Source organism: Sarcophilus harrisii, chromosome 2 (genome assembly GCF_902635505.1).
Source record: "Sarcophilus harrisii chromosome 2, mSarHar1.11, whole genome shotgun sequence".
Classification (NCBI taxonomy): domain Eukaryota; kingdom Metazoa; phylum Chordata; class Mammalia; order Dasyuromorphia; family Dasyuridae; genus Sarcophilus; species Sarcophilus harrisii.
In genome coordinates, this window is record NC_045427.1 from 586464765 (window position 1) to 586490052 (window position 25288).

Genomic DNA, 25288 nt, shown 5'->3' on the forward strand with positions numbered 1-25288 from the left:
TTGCATCCAGAGTGAGGATTATGGGGATTGAATATGGATCACAACATAGTATTTTTGCCTTTTTTGTTATTTGCTTGCTTTTTTTTCTTTTCTCATTTTTTTTCCTTTTTGACCTGATTTTATTTGTGCAGCAAGATAAATATGGAAATATATATAGTAGAATTGTACATGTTTAACATACATTGGATTACTTGCTCTCTAGGGGAGGGGCAGAGAGAAAAATTTGGAACACAGGTTTTTTTGAAGCTTGAGTGTTGAAAACTATCTTTGAATATATTTTGAAAATAAAAAGCTATTATTAAAAAATTTAATAAATCAATGTTATTATTAGCTTAAAAATGAACAAGCATTAAAAAAAAAAAAAACTAACACAATACTAATCATCATTTGAGCCAAAATGTATAAATATGAAGATAGCAAAAATAATAGTCATTGCTAATGTAACAGATATCAAGTAGATCAATGCATAACAAATTCATGTTTACCTGTCCAGGGCCCCTTCCAGGTGTTTATGTGATACATCAAAGTAGTAGTTGGTATGTTCTCCACTTGTGAAAGCATTTGAACTCCCTGCATGCTCACTGAGGAATTGGCTATATTCATTTTCTTTTGGATATTTCTTCGTTCCCAAGAAGAGCATATGTTCACAAAAATGGCTTAAACCAGCAATATTTGGGGGATCTGATAATGATCCTAGAGAAGAAATCATATAAACTTGAGTACTGAAACACAAACAAGTTTACAAGATTAAACAAATGTAATGACAATTATTGAACCCTAAAATGGAAAGTTCCCCCAGAGTCCATTTGCTACAAATCATAAGATGAAACCTACCCAACTCCCTCACACAATCCATCCCACAATGGGGCAATAAATAAATATTTATTGGGAAGTTCTCCCTTAAGTCAAACTCAGTTCTCTCTCTCTTCAATGCCTATTTTTCACCCTCTTCCACATTACAACCTATCAAATAAATGAAGTCCTTTCCACTTCTATCCCAAGTCTTCTCTTCTCCATACTTGGTATCTTCAGTTCTTTCAAAAGATCTTTATTGGGCATAAATTTCATCAGATCTCTCACCATGCTTCTAAACATGCTCAATTCTGCCTGACTTTCCTACATCAATAAACAATCAAGAAGAATCCACTATGTGCCTGATACAGTACTGGACTAAGGAAGAACTCTTAACTGAAAACAATGCTTAAAATGTGTTGTTATAAGAAGGGAGCAGAACTATCCCCCCTTCTATATTTATAAGAAGGGAGCAGAACACTATCCCCTTCTGTGTTCTGGACCCATTGCTTTTTTTCATTGATATCAGAGACAGTAGGGTGCTATGGTGAGAGAGTGCTAGGCTTGGAGTCAGGAAGACCTGAGTTCAAACCCACCCCCAGATACCTGGCAAGCCACTGGGAAGGTAGCTTTCCTGCTAGCTTCAGTTTCTTGCATAACAAGATGGGGATAATAATAGCACTTTGCTCCCAAGGTGGCTGGGAGGAGCACAAGTGATTAATATTTGTAATGTTTTAGCACAATGACTGCCACATAGTAAGTACTTTTAAAATGTCTATTTCCTTTCCTTCAGCTTTTTTTTTTTTGGCTGCCAAATCATATTGTTAACTGTCCCAGGTATTATAAATCCCTCAAATCTTCAAGTCAAATATCTAAAATAATTAAAAATAACTTAAAATCACTAATAAAAATTCTAAGAAAATTCCAATAATCCAATCCTAGAATATAGAATACATGCTCAAGACCTCATAGGTAATAACAGACATGGGATTAAACCCAGTTTTTAATTTCAAATTCAGTGCTTCATTATAGCAGGTTAAATAAATTCTATGAAAACTAAGTAGTAATTATAGGATTTTCTTAAACTAGGGCTTTTATGTCAACTTTTAATTATTTGATTTACAAAAATTCAATTCACATACAACTTTATAGAAAGACACCTACTACATACTATTAACTATTAATATAGAAACATCTATATGCCTTAAAATTGAGTCTTTTTTCGCATTTCAATAGAAATGGATTCTGATGGAAAGAGACATCTGCAACCAGAAAGAGAACTTTGCTGAATGTGGATCACAACAGCATTTTTCACCTTTTTTGTTTACTTGCTTGCTTTTGTTTCTCTCATTTTTTTTCCTTTTTGATCTGATTGTTCTTGTGCAGCATGATAAATGCAGAAATATGTATATAAGAACTGCACATGTTTAATATATACTGGGTTACTTGCTGTCTAGGGAAGGTGGTTGAGGAAAAGAGAGGAGGAATATTTAAAACAAAGGTTTTGCAAGAGTGAATGTTGAAAACTTTCTGAATGTATTTTGAAAATAAAAATTAAAAATTTTATTTTTAAAAATAAAAAATAGAAATGGAAAATCCTATGTATAACCTATATCAGATTGCTTCCTGTGTCTTGGGGAGGGGGAAGCTAAGGGAGAGGAGAAAAAAAATTTCAAACTCAAAATCTTACCATATAAATTTTGAAAACTATCCTTTACATGTAACTGAAAAAAACAAAATACTACAGAAATTTTTTTTTTTTAATGATAAAGAAACACTGAATATTGAAAACTGCCTTTATATTTAACTGGAAGAAAAGAACTATGGGAAAAAAATAGTAATCAATTTAAAAAAAGAAAGAAATATAGAAGTCATAATAAGTTCCAGGACCCAGTTAAAAAAAACAAACAAAAATACCTATGTGTACATCAAGAGCTGCTGATGACTTATCTGTGGTAGGATCACTGATGAGGAGTGCCTTGATGCCATTTATCAACTCTAATCCACGGTATTCTCGTTTATCCTCTGGAGATTTGATAATATGATTGACTATTCTTTTAACAGCAGGGTTATCCATTTTGCCGCAAGTCCCTCTCTGAAAGCTAAAACATGAGAAATTTAAATATTTACATTTATTTTAATAATTCACTCAGAATTATCAGTAAAATGTTATACAACATATCAGAGAATTACAGGTTAATTCCAGAAAGTTTGCCTAAAACCTGCCTCACAGAATACAGGCATTTCTTGCCTCCCAAAAATTAAAGACTTGAATAAATGACTTAAAACCATCTGGAATACAGCCTACATTCAAAAATCAATATAACTCAAATTACATTAATCCACATAAAGAAATGTTTATGGAGCCCAATTTTTATTTATGATAGCTGAAGATTACAGCAGTTATAGTGCTGTGAGATTTGAAAACCTCAGGAGATTTACAATTAAGTAACAGCACAAAGCAAAAAGCAAAGGGGACAGAGACCTTCCATTCAATAGCATTAATTAAAAAGAAATTACCAGAAAATTTCCCACCAAGGGTAACATGTAGTTCTGAGGGATATATCAACTAACTGAAGAGTTAACAGACTAGGAAATATTTTTGAGAGTTATCTTATCTCAACCCAAAGTGATGTTGCTGCTTACTTCAACAGAATTGGAGAACCATCTGAGTGTAATGATAAAGGAAAGGAAGGGATGAGAGAGAAACAGAGACAAGACACAGACAAGGAGGGAGATAGGGAGGAAGGAAGAAGGGAAGGAAGGAAGGAGGAAAGGAAGGAAAGAAGGAAGAAAGAAGTTCTCAATTAAATATTTAAAAAAAAAAAACTATACAAAAGAAGATAGAGGGAAATTCGGGAGTTAATTTTGATTTATAATTTAACAAAACAAATATTACATTAAAATATTTCAGTGTCATATTCAATCCTCTTATTTTGTTCTTAGTTTAAGAAAATGTTCTTGTTTGTTTAAGATCAAAGTATAAAAAATAAGGTAAAAAGCACTAAGCTGGGGCTTCATTGAGTTTGCAAATTACCAAGAGAACTGGACATCAATCTGGATCAAAGGCAGCAATATGGTGGAGATATTTCACAAACACCTTTATTTCCAGGGAAGTAGCCAGATGAGCTTGTAAAACCAGATTAATACTTTATGAATTAGGAGAAGTTCAAGTGGGTCACTGGATTACAAGTTATGCTCTTTTGAAATTGTAAATGTCTGAATTCCCAATCCCTATATTTATGCCCACCTGCATTTTTGATTTCCTTCACAAGCTAATTGTACAATATTTCAGAGTCTGATTCTTTTTGTACAGCAAAATAACGTTTTGGTCATGTATACTTATTGTGTATCTAATTTATATTTTAATATATTTAACATCTACTGGTCATCCTGCCATCTGGGGGAGGGGGTGGGGAGTAAGAGGTGAAAAATTGGAACAAGAGGTTTGGCAATTGTTAATGCTGTAAAGTTACCCATGCATATATCCTGTAAATAAAAGGCTATTAAAATAAATAAATAAAATAGAATTTAAAAAATAAAAAAATAAAAAAAATAAAAAGAAATTATAAATGTCCATCCATATTAAGGTCACCATTTGTATATTACTGCTTTTCTTTCTTTTTTTTTTTTTTGGGGGGGGGGGGAGAGGTCTGAGGCAATTGGAGTTAAATGACTTGCCCAGGGTCACACAGCTAGGCCGAGTTAAGAGTCTGAAGCCAAATTTGAAGACAGGACCTCTTCACTTCAGAGCTGGTACTCTTCTATCCACTACATCACCTAGTTGCCCTATATTATTTTCAAACCACACATACAACATAGCAACCTGAAACACTATTACTGATGATCAGCAGATATGATTAAATATAATTCTCTAGAAAAACACAAAACTCAATACTATTTTATTACATGCATGTGTCACTGCAATAAGCCACCGAAATCTAATTAAAAGTAAAAAGTGACAAAAGCAATGGCTAAGACAATTAATTGTGTATCATTTCATGATAGAAGGGATTTAATAAAGTGATAGTAATTTCCCAAAAGAACCAATAGGAACATATAACTTCATAAGACTTCCCAAGCAGAATGGGACCAAGAATCTCAAGAGCATCATAGATAAATGAACAGCAGTCAACAAATGAAAACCAGAGGAAGGGATGTACCTTTAATGTACAAGGGTTACTTGGAAGAATGAGAGCTAACTGCAAAAAGCAATCATCCATAAAGCAATTTAGCTACACTACATATAGCATACCAGATGCACACCTTTTGCTTTAACAATCAATAAAGATTCTAGATATAAAGTCACCATTTACAAAATTACAAATTCTAAAACTTCTATTCACCTCATATTTTAATATGAATATCCATTTAAATTCACAAAGTGCCTCCTACGATGCAGGAAAGCTCATCTTAATTACAAAAAGGGGAAAAAAATCTACTCCCCCTTCCCAAAATCTTAAAGTATAGATTATCTCTGATTCCCAATTTCTTAACCCATATTATTTTAAGTGATTAAACCCTAGATTTAAAGAACCCTTCTGATTGAGACCTGTTCATAAAAGTCCTCAAAGTCCTTCAAAATCAACAACATAATTCATTTGAGAAATAACCCATTAATGCTGAAATACACTTTTAGACAATCATATGGATTCCACAAGTCTGGGCAGAAATTAGTCCCATAACATTTGAGAATCAAAGCCTATGGCTAGGAGCAATAAGAGCTTCAACTTCAAAATGACAGCACCCTCCAAAACTACCACACCACAATCAAAAGAAACAATAAAGAATTTACCAAGCAAGACCCACGACCTACCTTTTGCCTGTTATAAATATCTGTCTACACTTCCCAAAGCAATTTAATTCATACCTTCAGGGATAAAGAAGGAAAGGAATAAGGATTCTCAAGTCTCCTCTGATGAAGTAACTCACCAACAGCTCGCCTGCCTCAAGTATTTATGATCTCCTGAGGTCACCTGACTCAGCTGGAGCCACTTGTAAGCAATAAACAAAAAGCCTTCACTAATAACTTTAAAAGAACAAAGGCACTCCGAAAACTCTATCTAACAAAACAAGCATAAGTGCTTAAGGAAGTCAAAGTTATTAAAGAAAATATATATATATATATATATATATATCTTTAAAATGTATTCAAAGTCAATGTCACATGCAAATTTATTTATAAGGACTAATAGAATTATTTTTAATAGACCATATTACAATGTAAACTTTAAAATCCACCTTTTAGTGTTCTACTGCCTTGCCTTCTAGCAGTTAAATTTCTGCAACATTTTTAAATTTGCAACAAATTTAAATTTAAATAAACTTCTGAGTCTCCCTATTTTACCAAGGCTGGAAGTGCAGGGGGGCCACTCACAAGTTGATCCCAGTAATGATCAGCATGGAAGGTCTGACCTATTCCATTTCCCATACACGCCAGTTTGCCCCCTTCAGGCAACCTAATAGCTCCCTATTCTTGGAGACTCACCCACTGACAACAGACTCAATGCAGGTTATCTCATAACTTAGCCCAATGCAGCTTAGAACTTCTGAGATCTGGTCTCCCCAATTGGAGTATAAGCATATGCCACCATGCCCTACAAATGTCCCCTAATTCACCTAATTTTTGCAACTTTCTGTATATTTGTAAAAATTAGTTGTAATTCTACCTTCAACTGTATAGAATCTACCAATATTAGGACTGAAAAGAATATAAAAATCGCCAATGAATATTCAGGCAAATGATCAAATATCATAATTTTACAAACTAAATTCTTCCTCCTAATAAAGCTAGATTTTCTTTAAGCAAAGTCTTAGGGACTAACAATGGTCCACAGTTTACTCAAGGAAGTCAAGAACGTATTCCAAAATTTATTAGATTTATAACAAAGTTTCCTACCTAATGGAATAGAAGAATAATAACTAGAATGCACATAGAGCTTTTCAAGATTTACAAGTAACTCTTGCAAATTCCCTCATTTTAATGATGACAGCACTGAGAGTCAGAATCATCAAATGACTGCCCCCCCCCACAGGCCCACTGTCATACTAAGTAGCAGAGCCAGGAGTCTAACAAATATCCTGAGTTCAGGACTAAGGACCCAGGATCTTTTCAGCATGTTACTATCTCCCTTCTCTTCAAATTTACTAAAAAGCAGGGAAGCACAAAACAATTTTATAGGACCACTGTTGTAGATGAAGTCCATTGTTCTGAGGAAAGGGAGTATGTTTACAAGTAAAAGGAAGGACAAACAAGGAATCAAAGGACCTCACTGAAGATCAAATTTGGCGATTTTCTATGTCCCCCACCAAAAACTATGATTTTTTTTCTTTTCTTCCCTTTTTCCAAAAATGACAAGGGTTAAGCACATGATTGCTGAATGAATTCAAAGGATACTTTCCCAGGAGGTAAGTGACACCATGGGGTCTTTCATCAAGTTAAAGTGGTTTGTGGACCAATAATTTTTGAGACCCACTAAGGCATAATTATTCTTTCTCTTCCAAAGAGATATGTTCATAACATAAAATTGTGAAATCCTACAACCTCCAAAGGCCATCCTAGAAATGGAATCACAAATGATAATGCCAGATAGTACTGACACCTTCTGAGCAAGAATCAAGAAAAACAGGGCCTGACAAGCAATGATGGGCCACTTAACATAATCATCAGATAGGCATACACAGGTATGTCTTCAATAAATGCTTATTGATGATAAACATTCTTGGCCACCCTAAAAAAATAGCGAACACATGAAGCAGAGCTATGAGTCAGCCAAGTTAATAGTAAAATATGATTTTTTTCAATTGAAATTTATATGTAAAATGTAGGTTTCCACAGTTATTCATCACTGGATTTAATAGTGCTCTGGATCATAACTTATTAAAAATAAAATGATACCACCAATCTTACAACATTGGGAAATAGAGTCAGGTAAGAGAAAAATGCCAAATCAATGAAGACATTACTCCCTCCCTACCATTAAGTCAACACTGTCATCAACATGTCCCTCCCAGGATGTGAAGAGCAGGATCTTTGTATCTTTGAACAACAACAACAACAAAAACCACCTTACTCTAAACTTTGGATGGCTAAAATGTAAAATTAATTCTAGAGACAGAAGTCCTTTTCTTTAGATGCCCCCAGACCTTTGGGATAAAGGTTGCCTTAAACTTAACTTACTACATTCATTTCTAAAGATGAACAATTAAGGATTCTGAGGTTTTAATCAACAGTCTAAATTTATAGTCAAAACTTGCAGTCAGATATTATCTCACTGGATCACCAAAATACTTTATCTACTCCAGTCAGGTGCATGCTCTTTTATCCCTGTCTGTAGGCTTAGTTCTACTCAAATTTTGATCTTAGTTTTGGCATAGAAGGAGCCCGCAAAAAAGAAATTGTTGGCTAAGCATCAAGACAATTCCTGCTGTAGGTCATCCATCCAGTTCTGATCCTAGTTCTCTGGAGACCTAGATTCATGACCTAACTTCTCTGTATCCTTATTCTTACTACCCAATCCCTGTAAACACTTGCTTAGGCTTTCCAGATCCCTGCCCTCTACTTATCCCTAAGACTGCCCCACCTAGATTACTCCAAGGACTCCAATGCACATTATATTGCCTATATTGATCTCAGATTCTTTTTGACCCAGAGAACTCTTCTTTCCTTCCCTTTATCTTAATGATTAAACTTTTTTGTCATAGACTCCTTCCTTTTCACAGAAAATTTTAAATGCAAAAAGTAAAATATACAGTATAATAAAGGAAGTCCATTATATTTTACAATTGCTATTCAAAATAGTTTTTAAAAACAAGTTCACTGACCCCAAGAGTTAATAACCCTTGCAAAAGAGCTAGTTGTGATTCCCAGCTGCCCAGAAACTAATGCTTCCTAAAATTATGTTTTCATCAAGTTAATGGAAAATTATAAAATATTTTTAAAATTCAGACAAAACCCAACAGAATACATTAACAAATCATGCACAAAATTTAATAAAGTTTCATTTATCAAGAATCGAAACTAGAAAGTTTAAATTAACTAGAACTATGTTTCCTGTAAGAAAGAAAGCAGGTTTAAACAGTTTAAGATATTATGCACTTTCATATCTTAAATTTTTATCAAAGAGGAAAAAATACAAGTAGATAAAAGTTTTTAATAAGTGGAGTAGGGATAGTATCCAGATGCCATAATTTCTCTGTATAGAAAACCTACTGTGGAAACAAGCTTTTATTAAATACCCATGTATCAGGAACTATACTAAGTTTTGGAGATATAATAAAAAAAAAAACAAAAACAAACAAAAACAAAACAAACAAAAGAAAAACTACCCCAATTCTCAAGGAGCTAAGTCTAATACAAAACATAACATGCAAACAATTCCATATAAACAACTTAAAGACAAAATGGAGACTGGAGATCATCTCAAGGGGAAAGGTACTAAGACTAAGGAGGACTAGAAAACACTTCTTTCAGAAGATGGGATTAGAGCTGGGTCTTGCCTTGCAAGGAATGAAGGAAGCTGGGAGGCAGAGATGAAGAGGGATAGAGTTCCAGACTCAGGGGGTAGCCAGTTAAAATGCATTTGGGAGTTGGAGTACTGTCTATAAGGATCAGGAAAGACGCCGATGTCACTGGATCACAGAGTTGGTGGAAGTAAAGTTTAGAAAAGCCTAGGAAGTAAGAAGGGACCAGGTTAGAAAGGGCTTTAGTGGACTGGAACAACTGCCAGCTGAATAAATGGGGAGGTGAATGGGATGACATGGTCAGATGTACAATTAAGAAAGATTAATTTGACATCTATTGGATGCAAATGGCAAGTTATATATAAATTCAGTCTTACAAAGCTGTCTGAGGCACTAAGAGATTGACTCCACAGGGCTTCTTGACTCCAAGGATAACCTTCTGTAAACCATGCTGCCTTTCTTCAACAAGTTAATATTAAGTACTTTATTCAAAAAATTTTTTTAATGCCAGTACAGATCCAACAGTCACCTATACCTTTATACCTACAACACTGTACAGAGATTACATATTCAAAATGATGGACCTGACATGATGCTAACGTATCTCTGCATCAAAGGAATTAAGTCCAGTATTTAGCATAAAGTACTGCTGGCTTAAGCTTCATAATATTACTTGATACCAGAAAGAATTGGGGGAAAAAAAGTACCTCATACCTTTTACTGGAGAGGTTGGGGACTATGGGTAGGGAAAGTTGCACATATGTTGTTAGACAGTCAATCTCTTGGTCGATTTTGCTGATTATTCCTTTTTATATCTTTCCCAAAAAAGGAAGGCATGCTGGGTATGGAAAAGAAACAAATATATTCATAAATGCAAGTGATATTAAAAACAAAAGTCATCCTCATTAAAAAACCATAGGAAACAAAAACCTCCTTTAAAAAAAAAATGCCAGGTTTTTTCAATTCAAAAACAGCCCAGGTAGATAGAATTTTATCAATTTTTTTTTTTGTCATCTCAAGTGGAATGATATTATGTATTGTATGAAAGTAAACAGATAAAGTTTTGAATGAGATGCCTAGTAATAAATATTTCTTTAAAATTTATACCACTTGAATATTTGAGCTATGAATGAGATGTCTTGTAATAAATCTTTTAAAATTTACACCACTTGAATATCCGATTAAAATTGTTCAAACAGCACCCCCTCCACACACAAAACATAGCACTTGCTCACTAAAATGGAAAATCTGAATAATAATCGACCTCTTGTGCTGACTATAAGAGACAACGCTTCTGGAAGTTTAAATTAGAGAATCCCTGTTACTAATATGTTTATAACTTAGTCTAAATTATTTGAGCTTGCTAGTTCACATATATGGATACATGTGGATTTATGGAAATCTGTGGTTTCCATACATGGAAAATGGATATATATGGAAATTTCTGGTTCATTTTCTATGATTAGTGTAAATATCTAAAGAATGACATTTTTTGACCAACAGGATGATTTCAGAAAGGCCTGGAGAGACTTACACGAACTGATGCTGAGTGAAATGAGTAGGACCAGGAGATCATTATATACTTCAACAACAATACTATATGATGACCAGTTCTGATGGACCTGGCCATCCTCAGCAACGAATCAACAAATCATTTCTAATGGAGCAGTAATGAACTGAACCAGCTACGCCAGAGAAAGAATTCTGGGAGATGACTAAAAACCATTACATTGAATTCCCAACCCCTATATTTATGCCCACCTGCATTTTTGATTTCCTTCACAAGCTAATTGTACAATATTTCAGAGTCTGATTCTTTTTATACAGCAAAATAATGTTTTGGTCATGTATATATATTTTAATGTATTTAACATCTACTGGTCATCCTGCCATCTAGGGGAGGGGGTGGGGGGTAAGAGGTGAAAAATTGGAACAACAGGTTTGGCAATTGTTAACGCTGTAAAGTTACCCATGCATATAACTTGTAAATAAAAGGCTATTAAATAAAAAATTTGAAAATAAATAAATAAATAAAAAGAATGACATTTTTAAAATGTATAAAGATATGCATTGTGTTTATATAAAATAAAAACTGGTTCTCTAAGCAAATTAGTTAGAATGGTACTCTGGTATTAACCCACCTGCTTGGATGTTCTATAAATTTCTATTTCAGTAAATGGACAGCAGCTCTCCATTACCCCAAGATCAACTCTCAAACCCTCTGTCTGGTTTTTAAAGCCCATTATAACCTGACCTCTTTTCTTAACTTAGTCTTCTTATATCTTAACTTCTTTTTTTTTTTTTTTTTTTTTTTATGTTTTATAAGTAAATTAACTTTTTAGTTTTCTTTTTTTTTTTTTTATTTTTTTTTATTATTTTTTTATTTTTTTATTTTTTTATTTTTATTTTTATTTTTTTTTAATTTAATAGCCTTTAATTTACAGGATATATACATGGGTAACTTTACAGCATTAACAATTGCCAAACCTCTTGTTCCAATTTTTCACCTCTTACCCCCACCCCTCCCCTAAATGGCAGGATGACCAGTAGATGTTAAATATATTAAAATATAACTTAGATACACAATAAGTATACATGACCAAAACATTATTTTGCTGTGCAAAAAGAATCAGACTCTGAATTATTGTACAATTAGCTTGTGAAGGAAATCAAAGATGCAGGTGTGCATAAATATAGGGACTGGGAATTCAATGTAATGGTTTTAGTCATCTCCCAGAGTTCTTTTCTGGGTATAGCTAGTTCAGTTCATTACTGCTCCATTAGAAATGATTTGGTTGATCTCGTTGTGAGGATGGCCTGATCCATCAGGACTGGTCATCATCTAGTATTGTTGTTGAAGTATATAATGATCTCCTGGTCCTGCTCATTTCACTTAGCATCAGTCTGTAAGTCTCTCCAGGCCTTTCTGAAATCATCCTGTTGGTCATTTCTTACAGAACAGTAATATTCCATAATTTTCATATACCACAATTTATTCAGCCATTCTCCAACTGATGGACATCCATTCAGTTTCCAGTTTCTAGCCACTACAAAAGGGCTGCCACAAACATTCGTGCACATACAGGTCCCTTTCCCTTCTTTATAATCTCTTTGGGATATAATCCCAGTAGTAACACTGCTGGATCAAAGGGTATGCACAGTTTGATAACTTTTTGAGCATAGTTCCAAACTACTCTCCAAAATGGTTGGATTGTTCACAACTCCACCAACAATGAATCAATGTCCCAGTTTTCCACATCCCTCCAACAATCAACATTATTTTTCCTGTCATCTTAGCCAATCTGACAGGTGTGTAGTGGTATCTTAGAGTTGTCTTAATTTGCATTTCTCTGATTAATAATGACTTGGAGCATCTTTTCATATGACTAGAAATAGTTTCAATTTCTTCATCTGAGAATTGTCTGTTCATATCCTTTGACCATTTTTCAATTGGAGAATGGCTTGATTTTTTATAAATTAGAGTTAATTCTCTATATATTTTGGAAATGAGGCCTTTATCAGAACCTTTGACTGTAAAAATATTTTCCCAGTTTATTGCTTCCCTTCTAATCTTGTCTGCATTAGTTTTGTTTGTACAAAAACTTTTCAGTTTGGTATAATCGAAATTTTCTATTTTGTTATATCTTAACTTCTAATCCATGTCCTTTACAATCCACTAACCCTAGTTTCTTTGTAGATGTCCAACAAAACCATCTTATTTTCCCCTGGCTATCCCCCCATGCCTGGAATACTTTCTCTTCTCAACCTTGATTTTTCAGATAAAATCTCATTTCCACAAGAAACCATTCCTGCTTCCCTTCATGGTAGTGTCTTCACTCAACAATTATTTCCAATTTCTTATCTTTATCAGTTTTTATACAAAGTTGTTTCCTTAGTAGAACATGAGCTTCCTGAGAATAGAATTTTTTTTTCTTTCTTTGTATTCCCAGTGTTTAGGGACAATAACAAGAATACAGACACTTAATAAATGTTTGTGGACTTGACTTTTCACCTTTGTAACAAGATTACAAAAATACTTGTGTAGAGGATTCTTTTAGCACTATCTATATTTGTACCAGAAGGGGATCCTTCATCCAATTCTACTCCCAATTCATAAGAGAATTCTCCAAATATTTGAAAGGCTATGAAGCAGATCAGGAACTGTTGTATAGTAGACACTAATGTCAAGGAGTGGAAAACAAAAAATGCATATTCTGGCTGGACAGATATGGTTTTTGAACAATTAAAAATAAGAAGGTCTAGCATAGATCTTGTTATGGTTTGTAAAGCACAAAAATAAATATTTCTCATTTTCACAAATATTTCATTTTTCACTTTTCAGTTGAGGAAATTGAGGCAAATAAAGGCTATCTATTCAGGGACAGACAACTAGTACTTCAGGTCATTTAATTTGGACTTTCCTGACTTCATATCCAGCACAATATCTACTGTGCTACCTACATGATGAAAGAAGTATAATTATGAACTGGACTGCTTTGGGAACTTCCTGATTAATGATTATGTTAAAGCAAAGTCTGGATTTGCTAGGAACTCTAAAGAGCAGGGGGTTTGTATCTTTGGGTTCCTGAATTTGGATGGGGAAAAAGATTACATCTTCATTTTCGCTAATCTTTAGTTTCTTTGCAATCCTATATAATTTTATGTCACTTTTTAAAAAACATGATTCTGAGGAGAGATCTACAGGTTTCACTAGCCTGCCAAAGGGGTCCCATGGAAATAGAAAAAAGGTTAAGAACTCCTTCTCTCCTTAACAGGAAAAATTTCTGCACTATGAGGTATGTTTAACTAGCTAGGTTTCTTCCAACTTTTATGTGCTCAGATACTATACTAGATAGCTAGAAATAGAAAGAAACTCCAAAGCTTATAAATGAGGAGTTTCCCATGAAAGAGAAGGTGAAGGAATGGGTCTTAGGCAGATACAGATTCTCCTTACCTTGATCTTGTATTATATCTCAAACTACTGTCTGAGTGACACTGCTGTTTCCTATTACTGCTCAAAACACTATCTATTTGTTGGGGGAAGAGCTAACTTGTTTTCACTTACTACTTCATTTATGAATACACAGGATCAAAGGTTTTAGAGCTGGAAAGGGTTTTAGAATCTTTCTAGTTCCATTCCCTTTATTTTAAAAATTAATAAATGAGGTCTGAAGAAATTATGCAACTTGTTCAGATTATTCCTCAATTTTATAGACAACATATGAAACACAGCTTTGTACTCCGATCTCTTTACCAGTATTTGAGGAGAGAGGAAAGAAAGGAATGTTACGGGTTACAAAATATAGATTGATAACCTCTGCACAATGATTTTAACTTAATCTCATTCTCAGTTATGGATACAGGCAAACGTCTTTCCTCAGGGTAGCATCCTTGTCTGCTTTTCTTCTCTGATCTGACCAAAGATTGGTTATTATGACTCTGATCAGACTGGCTCTCTTGTTTTCCTAGCCTGACACATCCATCTGTTTTTCAGAGTCAGTCTACCCTAATTTACCTTTATTATTCTACTTCCTGTTGACTCTCAGAATAAAATAACCGCTGGATCTGGATGGGTGACATGGATCTCCCTGTTTGTTTAAGGTTTTACAGCTCCTCCCACTTCAGGAGGTAGCAACCTAGCACCTTCTCGTTACACAATGACATCTGCAATTTCAGAGAAATTTCTGGAAGTTACTTGGTTATCATTTTTGTAATTATCTTTAACATACAGGTGTGGTCACAAAAGAAAAGATAGATTTTCTCTCCTCTTACAAACATCCATACATACCATACATTTGAAACATCATTCTAAGAGCAAAAGGAGCTCTTTTTTTTTAAACCAGAGAGACAAAATTTACAAAAAAGACAACTCTACTAGGGAAGAAACTAACACAATTAAAATAATTTTCACATTAGTTGTGTTTTGTAGGAAAAACTGGAAACTATGCTACAAATACTAAGCCATTTTTTTAGGGAGAATCCTATTTTCTGGAACTCTGGCTCAAAAACATACTCAGCTAGTATGGCAAAGTATAACCCTCCACTCCCACCTTCTTTGGATGCTAGGCTGTGCCCCCTACATTGGTCACTGATCATTGCAGACCAAAACAGAAGTGAAGTTCAAGAGCAGTCAGTCAAACACTAGGAAACAGAGAATGAAAAACTTTCTAAACTTGTAAAAATCTTTTCCATCCCAAGACAGAAACTGGAAGGGAAAAAAAGGCAGAGAGAAGGAATGTCTACCAAGCAAATTGGAATTTTGTTGTTATTGTTTAATTAAATTTCAAGGATTAGGTAAACAGCCTTATCACAGAATCACTAGATCATACATTTCAAGCTAGAAGTGTCCTTAGTGGTCATCAAATAAATAGTTAGCATTTATGTAGTACTTTAAGGCTTACTAAGTGCTTTACATATGTTTTCTCATTTAATCCTCATAACAACCTGGTGAAATAAGTACTATTAGTATCCTCATTTTACAGAGGGGAAAAAACTAAGTCTGACATTAATCCAAATCCCACATTTTAGAGATAAAGCAAATGAGGTCTGAGAAGTTAAATGATTTGCCCATGTTCACCAGAATTGGAAGAAACCCTAAATAACATCCAGTACAACTCATCTCACAGATGATGTAGTTAAATTAATAAAACAGGAAATAATTTTTGCATTAATAAAGGAGAAAGCTAACAGAGATTAATGGGCTTTCTATCCTGTTTTTTCCCAGTTAATGATTTCTAAGATAAGTGAATTCTAAAACAGATTTTCTTATATGTCTTTTCCTTCACAAACACTGGGAAGTATTTTAGGAATCCCAGCAACAATCTTGTCTTAATTTAATATAAATTTACTCTATCTTAGATATAGAATATTTGATTTAAAGTAGCTGACATTTATATAACTCTAAGGTTTGCAAAACACTTGACATATTACTTAATGTTAAATTTAACTCCAAGTGAATTCAGAATTAATCATTCTCTCTCTCTCTCTCTCTCTCTCTCTCTCTCTCTCTCTTCCTCCTTTCTCTCTTTCTATTTGTCTCTGTCTCTGTGTTGTCCTTCCTTAGGCAATCTAGTCTACTCCATCCCCCAGGACTCACTATAATTAATGTCAAACTTAATATATCTTTATTCCATCATACTTCAGGATTCCTGAGTCCAAGAGATCCCCAGCTTCAGCCTCCCCTACAGTAAAAATTTATTACAGGCATGTGCCACTACTAGAAGAATTTATTTCTTTAGAAAGTGAAATAAACATTGCTCTTTTACAAAAATTAACCATATTTTAAAAGATTAACATTGGGATGAGAGGAAAATTAGCTGCAGAGACCACAATTATTATTCAAGGTACAAGGAAAGCTCTGAGGTTCTTTCATGCACAGTTTACAAGTCACAAGTCACCCTTCCTGACTTTCAATCTGTAACTACTCTTGAGAAAAACGGATTCTTTTTTAAATATATTTTCTTATGAAATAAATTATGCCAAGATTACATGGCTGATAAAATGAAATTCTGGTTCTATAAAAGATAAGTTGGTATGAGTACCTAGGTTATTATGAATACTGAATACTCATTATATCAACTGTCAAAAAGGAATTTTAGGGGCAGGCTGAATGGTGCAGTGGATAGAGCACCAGCCCTGAAGTCAGGAGGACCACAGTTCAAATCTGACCTCAGACACTTAACACTTCCTAACTGTGTGACCCTGGGTAAGTTACTTAACCCCCAATTGCCTCACACACACACAGAAAACAATGTTTAGTATATATTACTCAAATCTATAAAAATTATAACTGGCCTTTCCATAAAAGTCATATTAGCAAGTTCATCCTATAATATATGTTAAAAGGACTTCTACTCTCAGAGCTACATACAGTAGAGATTTAAATCAAAGCAAAATTGATCACAGAAATGAGGATCCAAATGACAGTCATTTTCCAGAGATATCAACACATGAAATCAATTAGAACCACGGTATCACAGAACTGTAAGATGCCCCAAAGATAATTTACTTTTAAGCTCTTCAGGATCAGAGAATAAAAATTACTTGCCAAAAGTCAATGATGAATGATGACAATAATGAAATGTAAAAAGACTCACAGGTAGGTTAGTCTGATTCTAAATCTAGCACTTAAAAGTCTGATGCTAAGCTCTAAGCTTTCAGCTCAAAAATCCAAATTGCAAAAGAAAACTGACCAACTAAAGGATCTATGGATTATACTAACTACCTAAAGGCCAAATCAGAACAGGAATTCAGATCTCCTAACTTCTAAATCAGTATTCTTTCTATTCCTACAGAGAATGACTGAACAAACAATAGTAGCATGTGTGTAATATGTTATCATACTGTATTATCTATAACTGAATATAATATATACGTAATTTGTAATTATACATCTTTATATATAATATATATAATTGAACATAATATGTGTAATTTATAATTATACATATTCATATATATATTATATATAACTGAAGAATTCAGAAAAACTTGTATAAATACAAAATAAAGCGCCAAGACAATGTAAATAAACAATATTGAAAGGCATTACAACTATGGTCAAACACAAATCACTGTTCAAATTTAATTTTTAAAAAGTATGTATTCTTTTAACAATTAATAAACTATTTAGGGGTGAGATAAACTGAAGTTGTACTTTATATGAATTTGGGATTGCCTGGTATGTCAAAACAAAAGTTATTTCAGGGAATCCGAAAACTTTTAAGAACCTTAGATATCTTACAGTACCCAACCCTCAACATCTTTATTTCACAATACTATTCTGGAATACAAGAAAATCAACAAGTACGAGAGTGACTAACCCACTAATTTTACCTATAATTCCTAACTAATAACTAGTTATTATGGCTCTAAAATCCTGAACTTGCTCAAGGTCATAAATTACTGAGTTTCCTTTCCTGAATCAAAACAGCACCTACTGGATTCCTCTCTATCAGAAGCTTATTGGTTTCAACAACTTAAGTTATGGTAGGTTGGCCACTCCCTTTAATTCTGACACTCAACAATACTAACCAGATGAAAGAAACTGAACAGATCATGCAACATGGATGGCTGGGTGTCAAGTTTTAAGGCATAATTATAAATATTATTTTAAAAGTGACAAAGAGGCACTAATGACTTACTTTTTTTTTACCACACCTTCCAATACATACATACATACATACATACATACATAATCTTAACTATTACACTTCTTCCCAAAACTAGGAACACAAATGAGGCACAGCTAACATTTTTTAGTCTTTTGGAACAATAATCACAAAACAACTTGTGATGATAATGTTTATTAAATATCAATACAATAAATTTTTAAATACTCTTTAAGGAACTTTCTTTTATAGACCAGAATATTTAAGCCCCTCCCCCAAAATAAGATAGTAACTTAATAATAACTAGCATTTATATAGCACCTACTATGTGCTAAGAACTTTACAAATATTATTTCATTTGATCCTCACAAACCTGTGGAGTAAATGCTATTATTATCATCCCTATTTTAGTGTGAAGCAAATCAAGGTTAAGTGACTTGCTGCCCACCCAGAATTACACAGCTAATAAAAGTATCTGAGGCTGGATTTGAACTCAAGTCTTCCTGACTATAGGTCCAATGCTCTATACACTGTACCATCTAGCTGCATCTTTTAAAGGAAAAAAATACATACACATTAAGGGAAAAACAATATCAATTTTAAGAATCAATATTATATAAGGCAGACTCAGGAACTAGGGAAATGAATTGTGCAATTTATATATTTGGATAAAATCGTTTCAAATGATTTATGATTTCATCAATGTAGGTGCTACCACCACTTTGTAAACCAAAACCCATTCATGCCCTTTCAACCCTCACCAATTCTTGTTCATGTTCTCTAACAAATATCCCATATAGAATCAACCTACAGGTCTTTCCCTGGGTCACAAGATCATAAATTTGGAGCTAGAAGGAATGACAAGAATCATTCATTTCAGTTTCTTCATTTTGCAGATTAAAAAACTGAGGCTCAGAAAGATCAATTTGCCCAAGGTCACATGGGTTCTATGATTCAAAATCTAGTATCCTTTTCATCATACCCTGTTATCTTTTAACATTTTATGCATACCAGTGTAACTGCTCATTTGGGGAGTGAGGTGGACAGGAATGGGAAAGGAAGAAACCAGACCTAGAATTTCATTCAAATGAGGAATTTCAGATGAAGGGACTTTCTATACCAAAACTGGTGGGGATAGCTCCACAACTTAGTTGTAGAGTCTTGGAGGCCAGAAGGACTGAGTGTAAGTCAATGTCAGCTTCCCATACAAGGGCTAGCCTGTGTAGTTGATAACCCAGCTGAAGGTGCTAAAGGAAAAACAAAAAAGCATATATATTAGTCCTGCCTGCAAGGAGACAACAACACACTAGTCTATGATTAAGTTCCAAATAATGCAATTAGTCATCTAGCATTTGTCTATTAGATATCAAGCACTATAGTAAGCAAACAAACGAACGTTATTAAGAATTACTAAGCTCAGCTGATCATTAGAATCTGAACTACCAACATGCTGGATCAGGGCAAGTGACCTCTCTAATCCTGGTTCTCCTCAGCTATCAAGTGGGGAAAAAAACCTTTTACCAACCTCACAGAACTGCTGGGAGGAGCTATTTAAATCTTAAATTGCTTTAATATGTGATTTACAAGAAATCTGAAGAAGGGAATGTGGATTAGGGCATTACAATGTGACCAAGTAACTTTCACAAATTTAGTCCATCCTGAAATCATGTAATCTGATTTTTTTTCCTCTTCAAGTAAATCTAAACCTGGAAGAATTAAGCACTACATTATTTTAAAATGCACCAAAATTTTTAATTTTGAAACTTGCTGGCATTTTCACTGATTGTCTCACAAACCTAGAATGCTCTTTCTTTGTATATCTGACTCCTGGTTTCCTTCGATTCTCTGTTAAAATATAACCTTCTACAAAAAGGCTTTCTGGATCCCCCTTAATTTTAGTGCCTTTCCTTCCTTTTTATCCCACATGGATCTTATTCTAAAATAGTTGTTTATATATTGTCTTCTCCTCTCATTAAAACAGCTCCTTGAGAGCCTTTCTTAATATTCTCAACAAAGAATTCAGTGCCTGGCATATAGTAGGTATTCAATAAATGTTTCCTGAGGGACTGAGACAGATACATTTCAGAAGTTTAAGGTATTTTACAAACTTTAATTTATGTCATGAGAAAGCATCTGTCAAATGACCATTAACATTTTTCACTGATACATCTGGCTAGACTATGCTTTACAATCACAATTCGGTTTACTCTAATGATGTTCTTTTCTCACCCTAAGAATGAGAGCTCATATTCATAAAGCTCATATTCCTCAATGTTCCATAATGACTAATAGAATTGCTCTCACTTTGAATAAAATACTGATAGGAAGCTACACAAAATCTGTTTTAAAATCCTCAATCAGCTATCGACAAAAACCATCTGGAAGAGAAGGCCTCTTTCACTCCTATGTTTTTGGGACTGAACCCTAGATAAAGAACTCTAAATTCTGAACTCCACTTCTTCCATTAATACTTTGTAGAGCAGCGTTCTCAAACTCAAATACAAACATCCCTGAAGACACTTACTGGCTTAGAATATCACAAATTTGCATTATCTAAATTGTATTATATTTTTATTCATTTTGTTTAACATTTTCTAAAGACATTTTAATCTCATTCCTGTAACATTAGAGTTTGGGGAGACCATTGTGACCCCAGAGCTCCAAATATGATAGTACTAATAATATAGAGTAAAAGGCAACTATTTTTCCCTCCAAGTGCAAGCCATTTCTAGCAACAAATTCTTTCAACCCATGAAAATGTACATCAAAGAATTATAAATTTAAAGCTGGAAGTTATGGAATAGTTAACACCTTCATTTTACAGATGAAGAAACTGACATCCAGATACGTTTAGTGACTTGCGGAGTGACACAGCTACTAAGTATCTGAGGTGGAATTTGAACTCATAGCTTTCTAACTCAAGTCTGGACCCTGTCCACTCTACCAGAAAGAGAAAAGATACAATAAACTTCAAAATTTGAAACACCTAAACATATTTGTTGTTGGTTAGTCATTTTTCAGTTGTGTCCAAATCTTCATGACCCTATTTAGGGTACTCTGGAGTGGTTTGTCATTTCCTTCTCTAACTCATTGTACACATGAGGAAACTAAAGCAAACAGGGTATGTGACTTGCCCAGTCACATATTGCCCATGCCACATATTGAACTGGAGAAGATGAGTCTTCCCGACTTCAGACCTGGCACTCTATCCACTGCTCCACCTAACTGCCCTTAAGCCCTGTGAAATACAGGATGTAACCTTTTTAACTCTTTAACCTTTGCAGAACTGCAAAACACTTCCAAAGAACACATTGTCTCAAACAAAAAAAAAGGAAAACCTGACAATTTTAACTTAAAGAATCATAATACTAAGTGTTTTATAACTGCAATTTTCATTTAAGAAAACAAATAAAGCATGCTCGAATGACTTTTCAAAGTAATCTGAACATTTACAGTAACATTTAAATTTAAGTACAATGTAGTTTTAGCATGAACAAAGAACAATATAATACTTTACCAAAAGGGAAAAAGAGTATGTACTGCTACTAGTTGACTAAAGAACAACATGTGCTTTATACAAAAGTCTATCTAGATTTTCTATCTTCTGACTGGCAATGCACTAACCAGTGTTCAAGCAGCCACGAAGAAAAAAATAAAAATGTACTCCTTTCTTTTAGAACTTACCAAAAAATAACATACTATCTACTGTAGCATCTGCAGATATGATAAACATAATAAATTCATCTGAGTTGTCAAATCAAGTTTTAAAGATTTTTCCTCTCATTAATATTTATTATGACTTCATATTATGTGCAAGATGCTATGTGTACTGCATAGCTATAAAGTCTAAGATATAGTTCTCAGTCTCTGCTTTAATTGAAAAATTGTCATAATAGATGAAAAGTAAAAGAATAAAAGATATTGCATGGCAATCTCTTTGCCAAATGACCTAAATAAATACTAAAGTTCTAGAGGTGAAATATAGGTTGGAAATATCAAGACAGACAAGAAAAATAACAGAAAAAATCTTTATGGAAGTGCCTTCCAGACTCCTCCCATCCATTTTGATGACTCTTCCACAATTGTCAACAGATTAATTTCCAAAAAATAACATTTAAAGCATCACTTCCATACCCCATAACTGCCTGTAAGATAAAGAACAAATTGTTCTGAGCATTTGTGTGCTTCTTCATCCAATTACTTCTGCACAAGAAACAAGAGCTTTTAAAGCCTTTCACAATATTTATTACTTTTCCCCTATATGCTAGTTCACGGACCAGCCAAACAACTTTTTACTGATCCTCACATACAACAAACTCTACATATCTCCAGCTTTTTCACCTTTGCACCAGTTGTCTCCCATGCCAATAATATATTTCCTTCTCATGCTCCACCTCTCACAATTTTCAAAACTCTGCTCAAGCTCTATCTTGTTTTACCAGTGGTGTCACACTCAAATAGAAATGTGAACCAATTAACCCAGACATAAAAATCCCTGCAGTCTGTATACTGACTTGTCTTCAAAATTTAATATTTTGTTTTATTGTGTTTTTATTTGTTTTATAAAGTATTTTCTAATTGCATTTTAACATGGTTTGAGAGTATTTTGGGCTGCATGCCTATTATTTGACACCTGTTCTATATAAAGCCTTTTCGGACCCTCAGTTACCTCTCCTCTATAAATTTACCTTGTATTTTATCTGTACAGATTTACACATACACATACATACATTTTATCTCTCCAGATAAAAGGTCATGAGAGCAGAAGCTGTTCCAAGATCTCTGTATCCACAGAGACTAGGGCAATTATCTGGAATATGAGACTTAATGTATGCTTGTTGACTGAAAACTTCACTAAGTCTAGTCTCCCCTAAAGACATTCCATTTCTATAATACCTTCTCCTTATATCTGAATCCTACTTGTTGGTAATCTCTCACAGAGCTTTAAGCACATTGCTTTGCACCCAGAGTCATATGACCGTAAGGATCTTAGAGGGCTGGAAGAGTCCTTGAAAGAGCCCACGTTTTCCAAATCAGGGCACTGAAGCCTGGGAAGACGGAGTTTGCCCAAGGTCCCATAGCAAGATCGGAGGTGGGATACAAGTGCTCACTCTCTCGGAGCCTACCTCAGGTGCTCCTTTCCATACTGTACACTACTCACTGTTTCCCTTCCCTCCCTCGCATTAACAGGTGTTCGTTTTTGACCGAAGAAACCCTGGAGAAGGGTTCTTACACAAATGCACAAGCCTACCGATGTTTCCCAATTGCTGCTGGTGAAAGAAACCATTACAAAGAACAACAGCCAAAAAAACTTTTTGGTATAATATGATGGACAATAGCAAAACCCAACACCACCTTATGTTCCCCACAGAGCACGCCGTTCCTTCCTGGAAGACTCAAACCCTCCTGCTCCTCTGCAAAATGGGAAAGGCTTGGGGATGCCCTTCCAGATCTCTTCCAGATCAGAAAGCCTAGGAGACTAGGGTAGACGCGGGGAGTTGGGAGTTACGGGAAGGCAGAGGTCCAGCGAAAGCCCCCGGACGCGGCTCAACGGGGAGGCAAGCGTTGGGGAGGCTGGCAGTCCTGGCCGGGTGCTGTTCCGGCCCAGCTGCAGCTGCTGCAGCTCTTGCTCCTCCTCCTCCTCTTGCTCCTCCTCCTCCGCTCCTCCTCCCTACCTGCTTCTCTTCGCTTCAGGTTCTCTTCCCCTGGGGAAAGTCAGATTCCGTCAGTGGAGGTTTCTCTTCCAGTGGTCGGACCCGGTCCCCCCGGAGGGACATAACTTGGCCTGACCCCCGCCACCCCGGTCGCCGCACTTTGCCGCCCGCCACAGCGCGGCGCTTCTCGGCCTCCCCGCACCGGCCTTGTGACATAGTCCCCGCGGCGACCCTAGGTCACACAAGCGGCCGATCCGTGCCCTCCGCTCTGCCCGGCCCCGGCCGGGCCCTAGCCGGCTCGCCCTGCCCGCTGCCCCCCCCCCCCGCCAGGCCCGGGCTCCGCGGGTTCCTCCCGGGCCCGGTGCCCGAAGAGTACCGCGGCCGGCCGGCAGTCCGGGGAGCCCGGGGGACGGCCGGCGGGAGCCGCGGGGCGGAGGCTGCGGAATCGTCCCGGCAGCTGCAGCCCCCATCCCAGGAGCCCTCTCCCAGGGGCCGCGGCCCAGCCGGGCCGCCCGCTTACCCCGAAAGATGCTCCCCGCAGAGGCGAGCGGTGAGGACGGGGAGGAAGGTCGTGCGGAGCGCGGGGTGCAGCAGCCGCCACGCTAGCCCGTACCGCATACCCCAGCGCCACCGCCAGGAGCTCTGGAAACGCTTCCTCCTTGCGCCCGGAGCTGGCCCAGCCCACTGAGCATGCTCAGTCGGACAGTTCGCACTCCCCACCCCCCCAGCCCTCCGGGCCGAGCGCGAGCGCCGAAGAGGAGGCCGCAGCTACGACGAGGGAGGGGGAAGAGGAGGAGGAGGAAGAAGAAAAGCAAGAGAAGGGGGCGGTCAGCCAGAGCCCCAGGGGCGGGGCGGGGGGCGGCTGAGGGATAGGGGCGCGTGCGTGCCGCGGAGTCGGGGCTAAGCGGAGAGGCTCAGGGCAGGGTCCGTTCGGGCTAGGAGGTTACTGAGAAACAGAGGGAGCCCAACGGAGGGAGGCCTGGGCAGCAAGCGGCCTTTCCCCCTCCCCCCGGGAGCCTCTGATGGACTCTTCAAAACCTGAGGAGTGTGTATTTACATAGACGCCCTCATTGGCTGTTGCGGACTAATCGTGGTGAGGGAGTTAGAGCGCCCTGCGTCCACGTCCGCGCTGAAACCTGGGAATCAGGTTTCGCCCTCAGGCGCCTTGCCCCCAGTGTCCTGGTGACTGTTCCCCGGGACGGTGGTCTACAGTCTCTCTCTAGGGCAAAAGGACGTGCGAGTGCGGGGTTCCTTCTGCCCAGCGCCGCC

The 25288-nt window shown here is 36.2% G+C and overlaps 1 protein-coding gene across 9 annotated transcripts in view; it reads right to left on the minus strand.

Moving 5' to 3' along the window:
* The window catches only part of IDE (insulin degrading enzyme), a 104333-nt gene extending 79652 nt beyond the window's left edge, over positions 1-24681 (minus strand). The window contains exons 1-4 of one of the 9 annotated variants that reach the window (XM_031956054.1): positions 24540-24681; positions 9970-10093; positions 2710-2894; positions 486-693 (exon numbers count right to left, since the gene is read on the minus strand). In XM_031956054.1, the coding sequence (XP_031811914.1) occupies positions 486-693; positions 2710-2869 (368 nt within the window). In that variant the 5' untranslated portion in view covers positions 2870-2894; positions 9970-10093; positions 24540-24681. Of the gene's footprint in view, positions 1-485; positions 694-2709; positions 2895-5608; positions 5628-5662; positions 5717-9969; positions 10094-23720; positions 23915-24040; positions 24165-24539 lie in introns of those variants that run through there. The other 8 variants (XM_031956053.1, XM_031956055.1, XM_031956052.1 and 5 more) reach the window with 8 other exon arrangements.
* Positions 24682-25288: the final 607 nt, after the last annotated feature.